Consider the following 18,997-nt stretch of genomic DNA (forward strand, 5'->3'; position numbering starts at 1 on the left):
TGGGAGGAGTTAAAGTTCCTTTACCGAGGGCGTATACTTTCCACAGTTTGCTAACGCCTGTAGCGTGCCCACTTGGAAATTACCTGCTTCACTAAGCAGTTGAATTCACATCCACTATTCTGTAGCCTTGTTGGTCCATTAATACCTGCCCAAAGAAGGTCGTGTTCGCCTGCATTTGTGGAGCTGCAAAGACAGTAGATAGAGAGACACTGTAGTCCATTTTCCAATCCTCCACCGAGAAGTCAGTGTTGCTGTAGACTTTGCATATGCTTAGGTCTCTGCGAGTAATGCTGCTGAGGAATTGGGTTACTTCTGAGGGGGCAGTTTCAGTTCTCAAGTATTCGTTTAGTGTTTGGGTGGAGTCTTATTTGTTACACTTAATGTTATGCTTCATTTGGAATGTGCTGTGCAGCTGTAAAACACAGTATGATTTCTCTTGGATATAGCCTTGATAAGTTCTTGTTTCTAATTGCAGGTTTGATCATTCCTGCAAATTGTGTGTCTCCTCTTGTAAATCTCCTGTCAACTTCAGACCAGTCTCAACAGCTTGCGGTCCAACAGAAACAGCTCTGGCAGCAGCGTCACCCGCAGAGCATCGCCAACTTGAGCAACGCTTAAGAACAGACAGGTTTCAACATGGATGTATCTGAAATGCTGTTGAAGCATATCATTTGCATAAAAATCAGGGACAGTTTCCAAAGAATTATAATTTTTTTCAGTTGTGCTCTCTCTAGTTAATTTTTTTGGGAATAAGGACAAACCTGGAATAGATAGCAAAACTGAAAATCAGCAGTGCCGATGGTGGTACATATGTCTTTCCTTTTGCTTTTCCCATGGTACTTCCCATATGCTTTTACTTTGGGTGAGCAGAGGGGTATGTATGCGTGCGTGTGTCTGTTTGTTTGTGAGTTTGTTAAAGGCTACAAACCACAATTGGTTTAAAAATGCTTGGAACTTCCCAAACTGGCTTTACTTTTATGTTACACAGTGCTCAGGGTTAACGCAGTACATCCATGCAATTGCTGTGGGACTTATCCCCAGATGCATGTGTTTTGAGTCTATAAATATAGAAAATATATATTGGTTTCTTTTTCCAACTTATTAAACAATAGGTTTATTAAAGCATGAAATGAAAGGTTGCATATCATGCATTCGGGTTCTTTTTTAGTTTTTGTTCTGACAGTGCATGTCTTTGAAAGCATGCGTAAACAAGATGAAAACAAGTCAAGTAACGGAGAGAAACATTTGTAGATGTACAGCATTGGTTATTGCATTTTTATAGTGTTTATACCTGGGTATTGCTTCTCACCCCGCGGATTCCCCTCACCCTCTTCTCCCTGCCCCAGGTTTCTTGTCAAGGTAATGAGTATATACATTTTTTTGGTGGTAAAACTCTGAAAGTTAATTTTAATGTATTAATAGTATTCCTAATGTGTGCTGCAAAAATGGCTACAAGCCTGCTTTTCTTAAAACTACATTTTCCTTAACTTAAAGATCGTTTTAGAAAGAAGTACAAATCGGCTTCCATCTTGCAAACAATCTTTTTTTACTCCATTATCTTAATTTGTCACTCATAAAAAAGGAAACCGTACTTGAGCTGTAAACTAGACAATGAGGAAACACTTGAGGCTTCTGCTGTATGTTTATTTCTTGTTGTTATTGTTGTTACCCAGTAACTTGAATATCGTTTAATGTGTTGTAAGACATTGTAGAGTTTATCTCAAGCTGTTAAAAATGGTAATGTACAAATGTGAATAGACACTTATCTATAATATGGGTAAGTTTTGTTTCGCCTATAATAGATGTTTATGAAACAAGTGAGGGGACAATTGGGTTTTTTTGTTTCCTTTTGTTTTCCTTTCCCTTTGTTTTGCCTGCACAGGTTGCACTATTGAAAAATTGAGATTGTATAAACCTGGTCAAAAGCTGCAAGATACCACAGTCTTGTAGATGTCAAATAAAAAGTTGTTCTACTAACCAGAAGTGGACTCTTGCTTAGGCCCTCACCACCTTCAGAGGCAGAGTCTGTGACGGGGATTCTGCAGAACTGGCGTGTTACGCGGCACTCCAGGCAGCCTTTTTGGGCTTAAAACCTACCCCTCAAAACTGAGATGGTGTCGAGAAAGGGGTGTAGCGATAGTCGTTTTGAATGTTTCTCAAGTTGAATTGTTCTCCTTTGTCACTTTTGAAACTTCTTGCAGAATCAGGCAAGATGTCTGTTCGGTGATGGCTAGGGCTTTCATCTTCCTGTGTTTCTTTAAGGCCGAGTTTGCTTACGTCAAGTTTACCGTACGTTTCCTTTGGATTTATTTATGCTTGATACGTGAAAGAACACATCGAGAATCATTTCTGTTCTTTGGCATGTGTTGCCAAGTGGATGCAACTTTTATCCTCAGTCTAGGCTTTCTATCTCAGGCAGTGATCCGTGTGAATATCAACCAGTGTTCTTTGTCAGGGCCGCTGGACCCAGCTGGCAGCCAAGGGCAGACCGTCCCACCTGCAGCAGAACTTCCCAGTTAGTTCCTCTGTTTTAATCCGGTAGCCCGCTCGGCATCCATCCGCGCACTAACGTGAAGTAGAGTTGGGGACGGGGACCGAACCCTGATAAGCCTGCTCCCTCCGGGGAGACGAATGTGGTCAGTTGACCCCCACGATTCCTGATGTGGTGTTGGCTCTTTGAATAGCTGTCTTGATACCAAAGGGCATAGGCGTGTTCTGTTCTTGGAGGAGCAGCATTGTTTCGCTTTTAAAAATAAGGTCCAGAAATAAGGCCTCTGAAAAGTCTGAAAGGAGACCTCAGAAAGGCAACTGGTGTAAGGGGGGGTGGGCGCTGAGGTGCCACACGCCTGTGCTCCTCCCATCAGGACACCATGAGTCCGCTGCTCACCCCCTCTCTTGAGGTTGAACGTACGACCTTCACACTGTGCCCTCATCCTCATCTAAGCCAGCACGTTCAGGTTGGCCGGCATTCAGGGTCCCCTCTGTTAAAAACCCAAGTCTTAACAACAGCTGACTTCTATAAAACGGCTCCGTGTGTTTCAGGATCTGAATGCCACGTCTGACCCCAGGGCCTTGCTGAACCTGATGCGAGTCCATTTGGCCCCTGCAATGCCTTTCCTCCCTCCCTTTTTAGCAATATGGCTCTGAGCACAAAGATTTGATTGTAAATCATGTTAGCGTTTTCAGAGTTTACAGTGTCGATTGTGCTGAAAACCACTCGCTTCCTGAGTCCAGAGCCGCTCAGATGGTATCTTGGGGGGAATTAGTGTTCCCCTAATCTAGCAACCTCCACACCACAAGGTCTTTATCTGCAGTTTAGTGAGATTACCCAGATAGGGATCAATGATGTGTAAAGTCCTACAAGTATTAACAAAGTATGTCTTTAAACACAACTTGATCAAAAAGTAAATATCCTAAGCAGTTTTCCCTTTTTGCTGCTACGTTGCAGATACAGTCTTCAATACCTTTTCTTTACATCTGTATATAAGTTAGCAAGAACTTGCATCCAAAGCAATGTAGTAGTGTGTGTTTGTGTACATATATTTGTTCCAGTCCAATTAGCACTTGAGACATTTTTTTGAGCTGCGACAATAACCCTTTTCATTTTAGTGTGCTTTATCTGTGAAGATAAAAGTTCTAGATTACCAAGTTCCAGGGGAATATAACATTTTAGAGGCGCGATTTTGTGCCTGTAGTCTCTGGGGCATTCTTCTGCTAGCCTCCGTGTGATGCTATTAGAACTTCTAACAGGCATGACCAGCACAGCACTTAACAGTTGTATAACGGGAACCCTTGCCCCTACCCCTTCTACTTCCCAGTTAGCATGAGGGCAAAAAGCTACAGATTACAAATGATTGGTGCATCGCAATTCACGCAAGAGAGACGAAAAGTATTTTCCCTTTCAGTCCTGTTCTTGGTAAGATGTTAAGAGGAAGGTCCCTATCTAAATACTCATTTTAAAAACGTTACCTGGGTGATATTTGATAGCTTCTAAGAATGGTGCTACGTAAGAGTCGCCGTTAGGCCGGGATCCAGTTAGCCAGATGTCTGGTTAGTTCAGGCATCCCAGTGGCAAAGGCAACCGCTGTGACGATGGGCATTTGTTGATTCCCCCTCCTGTGTCCGGGGTCTCCCTGGCTAACCACAAAACCCACGCGCAGGGCCGTGCACACTTTGCTGCTGGAATGAGGCAAGCAGTCCCCGTTGTGGCGATAGCCGCGAGCAGAACCCATTTGTGAAAATTCCTCATGGGATGCCAATTATCCGATACAAATGCGGTGTCTTTTAAGGGGCATGTAAGTGAAGGAAACTCAACTAAATAGATACCTGCAACTCAAGCTAGCTAGTAATTTCTTTCTGAGTACTTGAGGTGAAATCCCAAAACCCACCTTCTGATTTTATGCTGTACTTATATATATGTACATAAATGTGTATATATAGAAATGCTGAGTTCTTTTGAATTCTGAATGTAAATATTTCTTGTAAATTGGGACCCTACCCACTCTTTCTTTCTCTTTCCCCCCTCCCTTCGATCCTATTTATTCTTTTCTTGACTTCCCATACGGGGCATCTTATAATTTTTTTATATATATATATATAAAAGTATGAAAAACTTCTTAGTTGAATTTGTTCATATATTTTAGGATTCAGTTTTGCATCTTGACTATAGAATTCCTATGTCTGTTTTGTGTTAATATTTTTCAACATGCCTGATTGTGTTTTGCATTTTTATTACAAATTTTTACTGTGTGCAATGCATTGTATTGGGGGGAATGTACTTGAGTGCAATTTCTGATACTGTCATTATATGACTAGTTATGCTCATTTATGTTGCTCTTTGGAAGCTGTAGTGAGCCTGATGTTTTCACATAAAAAACATTTCTTCCCAAGACTTCTTTAAGCTCCTCTAACTTCTTCAGTGCATTTGGGATCAAACGTAGCTCTTCAGTAACCTGACTTGCTCCTACCCTTTCCATTCTTCAGGCCCGTACCAAATCCTTCATCTGTGTGGCTTTCCAGCTGTGAAGAAAATCTTGCAGATCTGAACCTTGGTTTGTGGCCTGCTGCCACAGAGTTTCTGTGTTTTTGTTTTTGTTTCTTGAATTAAACAAGTCAGGCCTCTACCATTAACCTGCAAAAAATAATCAGGCAGTTATTTTGCAGGGAGCACAGGTAATCTGCCTCTGCTCTCACCTGTTAGGGATATTAAAGAGCAGACGGGGAGACCGGCCCGGTACATGTGGGTCTCTGTTTGGACAGGTAACGCTGAAGAATGTTCTGTCAGGAACCGTTGTCCTCCCAGAGAGGGCAACACAGCTGCTGTGGGGGCTTCACGCGAGCCTTCAGCCCGTAGGTGGATTCTGCGCTGAGGGTAAAGCAGGCAGTCAACTGTGGCTGGACTGGCCAGCAGGATCCCCTGAGCTGCTCGCACCACCAGTGGACTGCTACTGGGGCATTGACCTTGACTGGATCGGCCACAGATCCAGTGCCGAGCCAGAATAAGGCCCTCTTGACAGTTAGCGTTGCCAATAGGGAAGACCCTGGGCTGGCTCGTGAAAGTGGTGGCAATCATCAGCCGGGAGGCAACCATTGGGTTTTTATGTAAAGATTTTGCACCTTTAAGGAAATGTTCCCCTGTAACTTTGAGGAAGGATTGCCGTGGGCATTTCTTGGGCCTTTTCCTCACATACATGTTCCACTCACCACTACTGAACTTGGTACACTTGCTGAAAACTGAGAAGTTGTTTGCATTTAGGTAGGTAAGTCTTGGGAACCTAGCGTGTCCTGAGTCAGGCCTTGTCAGAGATGAGCTCCAGTGGGAATCCCGGCCCAAACCCGCCCCGTCCTCCCCCTTCCTCCGGCGCCCGAGGAGTGGTTCAGCTTGTGCGCAGCAGTGCCGAGGGGCGGCGCCAGCCCCGTTCTCTTTGCCACTGGCAGTTCGGGCCGCCTCCGGGCCCGAGGGTCAGTCCACAGGCCCCTCGGTGAGGACACCCCATTCGTCCTTCCGCCTCCCCTCCCCACCACCGCCCCAAGGGCCTTTCTTGCTATGACAGTATTTGTGGCACTGAAGAGGATAGAAGCTTGAGCCTCCTTTCTGACTTCCCCTTTAGGGGGCAGAGAGCTTTTTTTCTACGTAGCACATCTGCAGTCTCACCGCCATTAGAAAAAACTCATCCTGTTCACGGTTTATACTGAATTTGCAAACTACTGATATTATTTTTCAATAACCACTTGTATCTACCATCAACCATGAGAGGTGGGAAGAGGTACGCCGCTGTATCTCTGCAATAAAACTTTTGCCAGGTTCTACCTCCGCTGAGCAAAGGATACTTTTATACGTAGGCATAGATCTTCCTCCTTTACTGATCTGACTTGGTGCATCTTGAGACAACGTCTGATGGAATCCAAAGACAATTTGAAAACAGAGGTGGATGTAAACTCTTGGTTGTTTTTATTTGGTTCTCTTTTTTTAAATCTCCCTTTTTATATTGCTACTCTGTCTTGAATGTCTGTCAGTGTACGAAGGGTACGCACTGTTCTGATGATACTGCACTGCTCCGTTCAGCCTTCCGTGATGAAAACAGTACCGAGTGTCCAGAAATGACTGTTCCAACCATTTTGATGTGTAACTTTAAAAATTGGGTCTCATGCAATAAAAATGTGTCGGCTGCATTTAGCGAGGTTTACCCTCGCAAGTAAAAAACGATCAACCATGAAGCATAACCAATTCTGTATTTAGTTTTTTGTTGTTGTGGTTTTTGTTTTGTTTTCTTTTTTTGTAAGATTCTTAAATAAATTAAACTGGCTAATACACTTTTTCCCACTCTGTGTGTTCTTTATCTGGGTGCCGAGCACCTCTTAAGTTTGTTTATTTTGAGAGGGAGAGAGTGGGGGTGGGGCAGAGACTCCCAAGTGGAGCCTGCTTGGGAGTCAGCCCCAAGCGGGTCAGCCCAGAGCCTGGCATGGGGCTCGATCCACGAACCGTGAGATCATGACCTGAGCCAAAATCAAGAGTCGGTCACTTAACCGACACCCACCCAGGCGCCCCAGAAGCCGGCACTCTTTGGGGCGAGAAGCGTGCACACCGCCGCACCCGCGGACAGTGCGGTAGGGCCCGGGCTGGGGTCCTCCGGCCTCCCGCGGCTCCTGAGGCCTCCCCTCTCGAGTGTCTTCCCTGAGCGATGCCACGGAACAGAAGGGTGGCCGCCAGCATCGGAGGACGTGGAGGCAGGCACGAGGCTCTCGTTTAAAATCATTCATTCCTGGCGTTGAGCCACCCAGTCCACGATCCGAGCTCTGCTTCTGAAAAAACTGAAAATGTTTGATGTAGAAAACTGTCCGGGAATACGGAGTGCCTAGTGTATGCCGGTGGCTGTGGGGTGTTCTCTGTCTTCATTTCCCTGGTCTTCAGGCCCTCCCTCGTTCTCAGGTGAAGTTACTTGGCTCGTGAGCTGTGAAAGGTGTTCAGTTTCCAATTTGGGGGGGGTTGGTGCCTGTATTTAGTAAGAGTTTAAGAAGAAGCGTGTGTCTGGCATCGGGTCACATGCTGTCCCCACGGGTGGTTCCTCGCGGGTACTTCCTCTACTGTCGAGACAGCAGACGAACGAGCACGGGAGATTCCTGCGGACCTGGCAGTTAGGAAAACAGCAGGAATGCTCACGTGTGCCCGAGCAGGGGAGGCCCGGGAGGCGAGTGACCGGAGAAGCTGGGACGGGTGGAGGCCGGTGCGCCGCAGTGTTGTGCTCCCGCTGAGCTCTGGAGCTCGTTGAGAAGGATCGGCCAGGAGGCCCAGTCTTGCGCTGGCCTTGGGAAGCCAGAGAACAGGGAATGGACAGATGAGAGGACACCACGGAAAGACGAGCCACCTTCCCTGGGAGGCTGGAGTCCCTCCCTCTTTACAGATGAGACCAGCGCAGATCTGGGAGCCGGCGCGGGGTGGGCTCCCGTCCAGCCTAGGTGGCCTGGGCCAGGAGCCAGCACTGTTGTCCTGGAGAAAGGCAGCGGGAGGCAGGGTGAGAACGCGTGGATGGACTTTTTTTTTTTTTTTTAATGTTTGGAATACAGCTTATTTGTGAGTCTTTGTGGGGTTTGAAATGCTTAAGAGGACCATCTCAATTTGTAGCTTGAAATCCTTGAGGGAATTGAATCAAGTTTGTAAATGGTGTTAATGTTTAGGGGGATTTAATCTGTCAAATATGTGAGATAATTGAGTATTAATGGAATGAGTGAAAGGGAGTGTTCTACATTTTAACTAAAATTTTATTAAAATACGTGTAAGTTGAGGGGGCACCTGGCCGGCTCAGTCAGTAGAGCATGCGACTCTTGATCTCAGGGTTGTGGGTCTGAGCCCCACATTGGGCATAGAGATTACTTAAAAAGTAAAAATCTTTTGGGGCGCCTGGGTGGCGCAGTCGGTTGAGCGTCCGACTTCAGCCAGGTCACGATCTCGCGGTCCGTGAGTTTGAGCCCCGCGTCACGCTCTGGACTGATGGCTCGGAGCCTGGAGGCTGTTTCCGATTCTGTGTCTCCCTCTCTCTCTGCCCCTACCCCGTTCATGCTCTGTCTCTCTCTGTCCCCCCAAAAAATAAATAAAAACGTTGAAAAAAAAATTAAAAAATAAAAATCTTTTAAAAATACAAGATAAAATATTTGTAAGCTGAGCTTAAAGACTGAAACAGGACTTTAAAAAAATTTTTTTACATGTATTTATTTATTTATTTGAGAAACACAGAGTGTGAGTGAGAGAGGGGCAGAGACTAGAGGGAGACAAAATCCAAAGCGTGCTCCAGGCTCTGAGCTGCTGGCACAGAGCCCCGCTCGGGGCTCGAACTCAGGAACCATGAGATCATGACCTGAGCCGAAGTCAAGCGCTTAACTGACTGAGCCACCCAGGCGCCCCTTAAAGGTATAACCTTAGTATTAACCTGAATAAGAAATTAAGAGACCTGACCTTCATTGGACGCCTCCACCATCCCCGAGTTTTTAGTTCCAGTTTGCTTGGACTTTGTTCCCCGTCGGTGTTTTCAAGTCTGCTTTCAGCCTCACCGTGGGACCCTGGGCCTTCACGCTATTGACATTTGGGCCGGGCCATTCTTCGTGAGGTGCTGTCCCGTTTGTTGTCGTGGGAAGTGCAGCAGCATCCCTGGTCCTAACGCATGAGATGCCAGTGGTACGCGCTGCTGTCCTCCCGGTTGCGACAGCTCCAGGTGTCTCCAGACGTGGCCAAATGTCCTCTGAGGGGCAGGATCTCCCCTTGGTCAAGAACTACTGCCCGAGGGGCACGCGGGGGGGGGCTCATTCGGTTAAGCATCCGACTCTTGACTTAGGCTCAGGTCGTGATCTCACGGTTTTATGAGTTCAAGCCCGGAGTTGAGCTCTACGCTGATGGCGTGGACGCTACTTGGGGTTCTCTCTCTCTGTCCCACCCCCTTCTCAAGATAAATAAAACAAACTTTAACAATAAAAGAACTATTCTAGGCAAATTAGTCATAAAGAGGCAAAAAGTTGGTGTCTACGATGGGTGTGTGTGTGTGTGTGTGTGTGCACGAGTTTGTGTTCTACAGAGGACAAGGCCCAAGAACAAGGGCCTTGAGATACGGAAAATACAAATGTTAACTGGCTGGGGGGTTGGAGCATGTACAGTACCATTTCCATAAGTATGAATATTTAACAGCTAGTCATTTGAGAGCATGATGTAAAGAAGCCATCTGTGGAGGCCTTTATGGAGAGAAAAGAGGCTAAAAGAAATGTGCAAGATGCTTATTTTTAGAGTCCGATTCTCGGCACGTTGGCTTCGTCTCCCGAAAGCTACCCACGCCGGGCATCAAGTGCACTATTGGGTTAGGAGAGGCAAGTGCCTTGCGGTTGGTTCCAAATCACCAAACCCTACTCATTTAAGAATTACCACAGAGTATCAGGCAAGGGCAGGAGGACTACGTGGCTGCTACATCAGTCTGGGAGACTTAACGTTTCGGGTTAGTCGTTCGCTTAAATAATACCACGGGAGCGAAGCCGATCGGCAGACGAGAACACACAGCGAAACCTGCTTCCCCTCCTACCGCTCGCCCCCGCAGCCCCTCGGGGGCCGTTCCACCCCTCAAGGTAGCCCGTCTCGCCCGCCCGTTTCTTCAGTATCCCTTCCTGGGGGAACTCTGGAGGGGACCTCTTCTAGCAACACAAACGCCAAAATGCTCACCTTTGGTTCCAGGTGAGATAAGCTTTCAACAAAGATTGATGTGCGAGCCCTTAATTACTAGAGAAATCCAAACTAGAATAAATTAGGATGGTAGGAAACGTAACAGCGTGAACCCATGGTAGGAAGGTGAGTGTTTCGTGAAGGTGCCCGCTGGTTAGAACAGGAAGACTCCAAAACATCCCCCATTTTCGTCTCGAGCCTAAGATCAAGATAAAGTACGCATTTCTCTCAGTTCCCGCGTGAATCCTGGGTTTTTGTTTAACTTTGTGTTCCCACAGTTTATTTTTTGAGTGTGTTTCTTGTTCAGAGGTATCGATCTGAAACTAAGTTCATTCTGCCCTCGAAGGTTTACGTGCCCTGTTTTTTGGTGTTCTACCCACAGGGAATCAAGCTTGAGAAACAAATTTTGTAGTCTAAAACAGGGATTGGCAAACTACAGTCCACGGGTCAAAACCAGTGCATCACCTGTTTTCGAATGACCCTGCAAGCTCGGAATAGTTTTTACATTCTTAAATGGTTGAAAACAATAAAAGGATTGTTTTATAACACGCGAAAGTCACATGCCATCCAAATTTCAGTGTTGTAAACAAAGTTTTATTGGCACGCAGTCATGCCTTTCCTTCTATGTATTGTGTAAGGCTGCTTCAGTGCTACAATGGGAGAGGCTGTATGGCCAAACTATATGGCAAAGCCTAAAAGTTGGTTATCTGACCCCTTGCAGGAGAAGCTTGCTGGCTCCTGGCCTACAAACGGGAGTAATGGCAGAAACCGAACCGAAAATTAATACATTTGGGAATGGATCTCTGATCAAAACCTGACTTGATATAAAATCAAGTCTAGTTTTACTGTCCTGAGGGCATAATGCCACATTGGAGTCACTGATTGTGATAAGCTAACCATGATACTGCAACCCACAACTTGTCTGGCAGTCAAACTGCCTACCTAACTAGTTTCTTAGGTCACTGGTCTCCAAATTTTTTGGTCATATATTCAAAAAGGTTTTTTTCCGGGGCGCCTGGGTGGCTCAGTCGGTTGAGCGTCTGACTTCGGCTCAGGTCATGATCTCGCAGTTCATGAGTTCAAGCCCCACGTCGGGCTCTGGGCTGACGGCTCAGAGCCTGGAGACTGCTTCGGATTCCGTGTCTCCCTCTCTCTGCCCTTTCCCTGCTCATGCTCTGTCTCTCTCTGTCTCTCAAAGATGAATAAACGTTAAAAAAATTTTTTTTAAGTTTTTTTTTTCTGAGAATACCTTTACTACTGTTGATTAGGTTATTTGTAAGTTCTGTGTATGCTGCTGTGCTAATAGGTACACAGTAAAGCCCACTTAAATAGAATTTCTATATTCCCCCAGTCCTATGACTCCCCCTTCTTACCAAGTGCGGCCCACTTTGAGCAGATTGCTCCAGAATGTTGTCCAGTGATGGAAATGGCTCCAACGTGATGATGCAAAGGCCTTTCTGGGCTGATGCTTTAGAGATCATTAGAGAAAATGGTCTGTGCTGTGCATTGTCTCCCTGCTTTCTTAAGATGTTGGAGTTCCCAGAATTCTTAGAGCTCTGTCCCATCAAATCCCCAAACTTACAGTTGAAACTAAAGCCCAGGGAGGTTAAATAAGCTGAGGGCTAAGGAGAAGTATATGGATCCAGAGCATTATTTTAATAATGTTGTTCTGATTTACGTCAAGCTCTTTCACCAGGCTTCCGGTCTCCTTCATCTGCTCTGCTCCTGGCAAGCCAATCTGCGAAATGCCCATTAAACTAATGAGGAACCATTCTAGATCATTCTAAAACCACTCATTAAAAGGTTCTTTGAGTGTCATCACAGACACGTTTTGAATGGAGCCACTAGGTCTGTTTTCTTCTCCTTTGAGGGGTTTTAACTCAGAGACAGAAGGAACAGAAGAAAGGGGGGGAAATCCAAGTCGTTTTTGAAGCCTGTTGTAGTGGGTTGAATGGTTGCCTCCTAAAAGATGTGTCCACCTGGAATGTGACCTTTGGGGGGGGGGGCAGATATCTCTGCAGGTGTAATTAAGGATCTCAAGATGAGGGGCGCCTGGGTGGCTTAGTCGGTTGAGTGGCCAGCTCTCGGTTTCGGCCCAGGTCATCACGGTTTGTGGGTTTGAGCACCACATCAGGCTCTGGGTGCTGAAGCGCAGAGCCTGCTTGGGATTCTCTCTCTCTCTCTCTCTCTCTCAAAATAAACATTTAAAAAGTAATAAAAAAAAAGGATCTCGACATGAGATCATCCTAGATTCGGGTGGTCCCTAAATCCAATGACAAGTGTTCATATGAGGGGAGAAGACAAGGAGAGAGGAAGGCCGTGTGAAGACTGGCTTGGAATGATGTGGCCACAAGCCAAGGGACACCTGGAGCCACCAGCCGCTGGGAGAGCAGAGGATTCTTCCCTGGAGTCTTGGAGGGAACACCTTGACTTCAGGCTTCTGACCCCCAGAAGCGTGAGAGAACACACTTCCTTTGTTTCAAGCCAAGTTCCGGGTAATTTGTTATGGCAGCGCAAGGAGACAAAGGCGTCGGTTACGGGACGTGAGCTGTGAGCAGGAAAAGAGAGAGGAACTGCAGACCTTCCTCCAGAGGAGAACTCATCTCCTTTCTAGGACCGTAAGGAGGCCATTTATGAAATGTTGTATGTGCCTGACTAGAACACGCAAGGATGCAACTCTTTTCTTTCAGGAAGCTCAAGACTCGAGGAGGCGGGCCAGATTAAACACAAGAGCAGACACCAGTAGAGGGCAGCCAGCCAGGGGAGACTTTTCAGAGGTGGGAGAGTTGAGCCGGGCTTTGATAGACGAGCAGAAGTTTGCGTGCTGAAACATAGGGGCAAGTTTCATGAAGGCTTAGGTGTGAGGATGAACAAGAACCAGACTCATCACCCAGTCTGGCCTGAAGAAGAATAAGAAACAGTGGGAGGTGAGGGGTGAGGTAATGACTCCCATGTGGTGGGGGGAAGGGGGAGAGCTAAGTGTGGCTGCTGTGCCTAGAACAGGAAGTCTCATGACAGCATGGGGCTTGTCTTCCTTTGGTGCCCCCTAGAATAGCGTCTGGCACTCAGGAGACTCTCAAATATTTGTTGAATAAAGGCAAAAGAAATCCCACATGATCTTCTCAAGAGACGCAGAAAAACGCCCTTGACAAAATCCAACTCTGATGATAAAAACACTCAACAGACTAGTGATAGAAGAGAAATTCCTCCACCTGATAAAGGGCATCTATGAAAAGCCCACAGTGAACATCATACTTACTGGTGAAACACTGAAATCTTTCCCCCTAAATCGGAAACAAGACAAGGATGTCTGTTCTCATCACCTATGCCCAAATTGTTCTTGAGATTCTAGTTAAGGCAATTAGGCAAGAAAGGGAAAAATGAAAGACATCCCACTTGGAAAGGAAGAAGTAAAACTCTTTACAGATGACATGATCTTATATACAGAAAATCCTAGAGAAACCGTATAGACACAAGCAAGTCAGTTCAAAGAGTAAGTTCCAAAGAGTGAGCGTAAGAGCCAAAGAGTAAGTTCAGGGAAGTTGCAGGATACACGACAACACAGAAAAATCAGTTGTATTTGTATACACTAGCAGTGCACAATCCAAAATCAAGAAGACAATTCCATTTTCAACAGCATCAAAAATAGTGAAATACTCAGGAATAATTTTAACCAAAGAATTATAAGACTTGAACACTGTGGACTGTAAAACATTGCTGAAATCAAAGGGAAAAAAACCTAAGCGTAAAGACTTCCTGCGTTCGTGGGCTGGAGGACATATGTTGCGATTAAGATGACAATATGTCCTGGGGCGCCTGGGGGACTCAGTCGGGTCAGCGTCTGACTCTTGATTTTGGCTCAGGTCACATCTCAAGGTTCGTGGGTCGGGCTCTGTCCTGACTGCATGGAACCTGCTTGGGATCCTCTCTCTCTGTCCCTCTTCTGCTTGTGCTCACGCTCTCTCAAAATAAACAAACACTAAAAAAGAGGTAGCAATACTCCCGACTTTCATACACAGATTTAATATGAACCCTATCGGAATTCCAGTTGTTATTGATTGATTGCAAAAATGGACAAGCCGATTCTAAAACTTGTATGGAATTACAAGGAACCCAGAATAGTCAAAACAAGCTTGAAAAAGAGAAAGTTGGAGTGCTCACCCTTCCTAAATTCAAAGCTGACTTCACCCTACCCAAGGCCAGGGTGATCGAAGCAGTGCCATTTTGGTTTAAGGATAGAAATATAGGTGGATGTGGTGTCTGGGTGGCTCAATCAGTTGGGTTTCTGACTTCAGCTCAGGTCATGATCTCGAGGTCCATGAGTTTGAGCCCCGTGTCGGACTCTGTGCTGACAGCTCAGAGCCTGGAGCCTGCTTCGGATTCTGTGTCTGCCTCTCTCTCTGCCCCTCCCTTGCTCACACTCTGTCTCTCTCTCAAAAATAAACATAAATTTAAAAAAATTTTTTTGATTAAAAAAATATATATATATATATAGGTCAATGGAACAGAACTGAGAGTCCAGAAATAAACCCTCACATTTATCATCTATTGATTTTCAACAAGGCTGTCAAGACCATTCAATGGGGAAAAATAGTCTTTTCAATAAATGGTACTGGACCAACTAGATACACATACAAAGGATGAACTTGGACCCCCCCTCACACCATACACACAAAAATAATTTAAAGATGGGTTAAACACCTAAACGTAAGAACAAAACCTATAAAACTCGTTGAAGGAAGTGTAGGTGAAAATCTCCGTGACCTTGGAATTGATAGGACACCAAAAGTACAAGCAAACCAAAGGGGGAAAAATAGATAAATCAGACCTCAATCAAATTAAGAATCTGTGTGTGTCCAAGGACAGTATCAAGATAATGAAAAAACAGGGGCGCCTGGGTGGCTCAGTCGGTTAAGCGGCCGACTTCAGCTCAGGTCACGATCTCGTGGTCCGTGAGTTCGAGCCCCGCGTCGGGCTCTGTGCTGACAGCTAGGAGCCTAGAGCCTGTTTCGGATTCTGTGTCTCCCTCTCTCTCTGACCCTCCCCCGTTCATGCTCTGTCTCTCTCTGTCTCAAAAATAAATAAACGTTAAAAAAAAAAAATAATAATGAAAAAACAGGGACGCCTGGGTAGCTCGGTCAGTTCAGTGTCCAACTCTTGATTTTGGCTCAGGCCATGATCTGGAGGTTCATAGGTTCGAGCCCTGTGCTGTCAGTGCAGAGCCTGCTTTGGAATTCTCTCTCTCTCTCTCTCTCTCTCTCTCTCTCTCTCCCTCTCTCTCGCTGCCCCTTCCCCGCTCATGGGCACACTCTCTGTCTCTCAAATAAATAAACTAAAAAAAAAAGAAAGAAAGAAAATGAAAAGACAACCCACAGAATGGAAGAAACTATTTACAATTTATATATCTGAGAAGAAACTGGTTTCCAGAATACATAAAAGAATTCTTTAAGTTTGAGCCCCACATTGGGTGTAGAGAGTACTTAAAAATAAAATCTTAAAAAAAAAAAAAAGCATCAAAGGGGTGCCTGGGTGGCTCAGTTGGTTAAGCGTCCAACTTTGGCTCAGGTCATGACCTCACTGTTCATGAGTTTGAGCCCTGCTTTGGGCTCTGTGCTGACAGCTCAGAGCCTGGAGCCTGCTTGGGATTTTGTGTCTCCCTCTCTCTCTGCCCCTCCTCTGCTCACGCTCTCTCTTCTCTCTCTCAAAAATAAATAAATGTTAAAAAAAAAAACATAAAAAACGGGCAAAGGATCAGAATAGACATTTTTCCAAAGAAGATATACAAATGGCTGGGGAGCACAGGAAAAGATGTTCGACATCACTATTTGTTAGGGAGAGATGTAAATCAGTCATGAGATACCAGTCTGTACTCACTAGGAAGCCTTAAAAAAAAAAAGGCAGAAAATAAAAATGTTGGTGAAGACGTGGAGATACTGGGCCACTTAACACATCACTGGTGGGAGGGGGAAATAGCACAGACACTGTGGAAAGCAGTCTGATAGTGTCTCAAAAAATGAAACGGAGTTACCACATGGCCTAGGGATTCCATTCCTGGGTATAGATCCCAAAGGACTGGAAACGTGTTCACACAGACACTTGCACACCCATGTTTACAGCCGCCCTATTCACAAGAGCCAGAAAGTGGAAAGAATCCAGATGTACCTCAACGGGTAAGGAGGTAAACAAAATGTAGTTTATCTATACAGTGGAATATTAGTCAGCCATAAAAAGGAACAGAGTACTGGTATGTGTTACAACATGGATGAACCTTAAGAACACCATGCCAAGTGAAAGAAGCCAGGGACAAAAGGTCATGTATTGTATAATTCCATTTTTATTTATTTATTTAGTTAGTTAATGTTTATTTATTTTGAGAGAGAGTGAGCAGGGGAGGGGCAGAAAGAGAGGGAGACAGAGACTCCCATGTAGGCTCCGCGTTGTCAGTGCACAGCCCGGGGTTGGGGCTCGGACTCTTACGGTGAGATCATGACCGGAGCTGAAATCAAGAGGCGGACACTCAACTGGCTGAGCCACCCAGGCGCCCCTCTATAATCCCATTGATATGAAGTGTCGGGCATACGTAACGTCGTAGAGACAGAATTTAGGTTACTGGTTGCCTAAAGCCAGAGGTAGTGAGAAATGAGGAGTGACAGCCATTGGGTGTCTTTTGGGGGTGACAAAAATGTCCTAGAATTAGGTACTGGTGATGGCTGCACAACGGTGAGCATACCCAAAACCAGTAAATTGTATATTTTAAAGGGGAAATTTTGTGCTAAGGAAATTATACGTCAATTAAAAACAAAAGGAGGGGCACCTTGGTGGCTCGGTCAGTTAAGCGTCTGATTTTGATACAGGTCATGATCTCACAGCCTGTGGGTTCGAGCCCCGCCTCGGCCTCTGTGCTGACAGCTCAGAGCCTGGAGCCTGCTTCAGATTCTGTGTCTCCCTCTCTTTCTGCCCCTCCCTCGCTCAAGATCTGTCTCGCTCTGACTTTCGAAAACAGATGAACGTTAACAAAAATTAACATCGAAAGAGAATAGCCCAGACCATTTGTCGGAGGGATGGGGCAGGTCGCTGAGAATCAGATTCTTGTGCCAAGGAAGACACAAACAGTTAACGGGTGGAGCCAGATTTAGTACCCAGGTGTGTGTGCTTTGTGAGCTCTGTGCTTGCAGCTTCTAGCCCTGCACTGTCCAATAGGAAACCCGCTAACTCTCGTGGCTATTGCACACTTGAACTGTGGCTAGTCCAGGGGGGCGCCTGGGTGGCTCAGTCACTTAAGCATCCGACTTCGGCTCAGGTCATAATCTTGTGGTTCATGGGTTCAAGCCCTGTGCCGGGCTCTGTCCTCACAGCGCAGAGCCTGGAGCTTGCTTCAGATTCTGTATCTCCCTCTCTCTCTGCCCCTCCCTCCCCTGCTCACGCTCTGTCTCTCTCTCTCTAAAATAAACATTAAAAAAATTTTTTTTAATAACAAAAAAAAAAAGAAATGTGGCTAGTTTGAATTAAGATGTCCTATGAGTGTACAATACACGCTAGGTTTTGAAGGCTGTAAGATGAAAAGAATATAAAGTACCTTAATTTATGTTCATGATATAATCAAATCATTCTGCTCAAGACATATTGGGTTAAGTGTATGATCAATTTTGCCAGTGTCTTTTACTTTCTAAACTGTGACCACTAAAAAATTGAAAATGATGTTTGTGGCTCGCATTTGTATTTCTATTGAACAGTACTACCCTGTGGGACCCTGGGGCAGCAAAGGAGAGGGTGACATCAATTCATTCACTAAGTAAAATTTCACTGAGCACCCTTGGCTGAACTAGCTTAAAGCTGATCACCGGGGGCACTGCTTAAGCTGGAGAGGGGGTATCACCTTCACTTTAAAAAAAATGTTGGGGCGCCTGGGCGGTTCAGTTGGTTAAGTGTCCAACTTGGACTCAGGTCATGATTTCACAGTCTGTGGGTCTATGGGTTTGAGCCCCGCGTCGGGCTCTGTGCTGACAGGTCAGGGCCTGGAGCCGGCTTCGGATTCTGGGTCTCCCTCTCTCTCTGCCTCTCCCCAGCATGTGCTCTCTCTAATAATAAATACATAAACTAAAAAATATATATAAATAAACATTAAAAAAAATTATTCTTTTTAAGTAGGCTCCACGCCCAGCCTGGAGTTTGAACTCATGACGCTGAGATCAAGAGTCAATACTCTGCGGACTGAGCCAGCCAGGTGCCTCTCACCTGCACTTTTAATCCTAAAGGGAAGGAAGGAAGGCATGTGTGGTATCCCTTCCCTCTAGGCAGAGAGTTTGATGCGTTCCTCACTAGATCCAGATGTGCCTGAAGGTCTGTGACTAATGAAAAAATCTGCAAGGCATGGCGATTGAAAATGGCAGAAAAGGGTGGGCATCTTGTGTATTTTGACGAACTTTACCATTTAAGCTGAACCCCAAGAAGCAGTACCTTCAAAAGCTTAGTCATCTAATCCAAGATATATATTTGATATGTTTCAGCCAGACCTGAGGATGGGCTGGAGGGGTCGGCGTTGAAGGAGAACCAAAAGTTGTAATGCAAACTCCAGAAGAGTAGAAACGTCAAATTCATCCTCCTTGGCGCCTGGACAGGTGCCAGGCACACAGTAGGCGCTTCTCGAATACCTGACTGAGGTAAGATGTACAGTTACGTGAATTAAAGAGTGAATTTTCCAGAAAAGAGGCCTTTGGCTTTCCTCAGAATCCAAGGAGACTCGCAGGCCCCCAAGGAGTTAAAAACCACTTAATACAGACAGGGACATGAAATTTATTTGAA

At 45.6% G+C, this 18,997-nt stretch overlaps 1 protein-coding gene across 5 annotated transcripts in view; it reads left to right on the forward strand.

Moving 5' to 3' along the window:
- Window positions 1-6,813, forward strand: part of SBNO1 (strawberry notch homolog 1) — a 57,698-nt gene extending 50,885 nt beyond the window's left edge. For all 5 annotated transcript variants that reach the window (XM_027044291.2, XM_027044293.2, XM_027044294.2 and 2 more), the window contains one exon: window positions 476-6,813. In XM_027044291.2, coding sequence (XP_026900092.1) covers window positions 476-618 — 143 coding nt within the window. In that variant the 3' untranslated portion in view covers window positions 619-6,813. The remainder of the gene's footprint in view (window positions 1-475) is intronic.
- The last annotated feature ends 12,184 nt before the right edge of the window (window positions 6,814-18,997 follow it).

This window comes from Acinonyx jubatus, chromosome D3, assembly GCF_027475565.1.
Source record: "Acinonyx jubatus isolate Ajub_Pintada_27869175 chromosome D3, VMU_Ajub_asm_v1.0, whole genome shotgun sequence".
NCBI lineage: Eukaryota > Metazoa > Chordata > Mammalia > Carnivora > Felidae > Acinonyx > Acinonyx jubatus.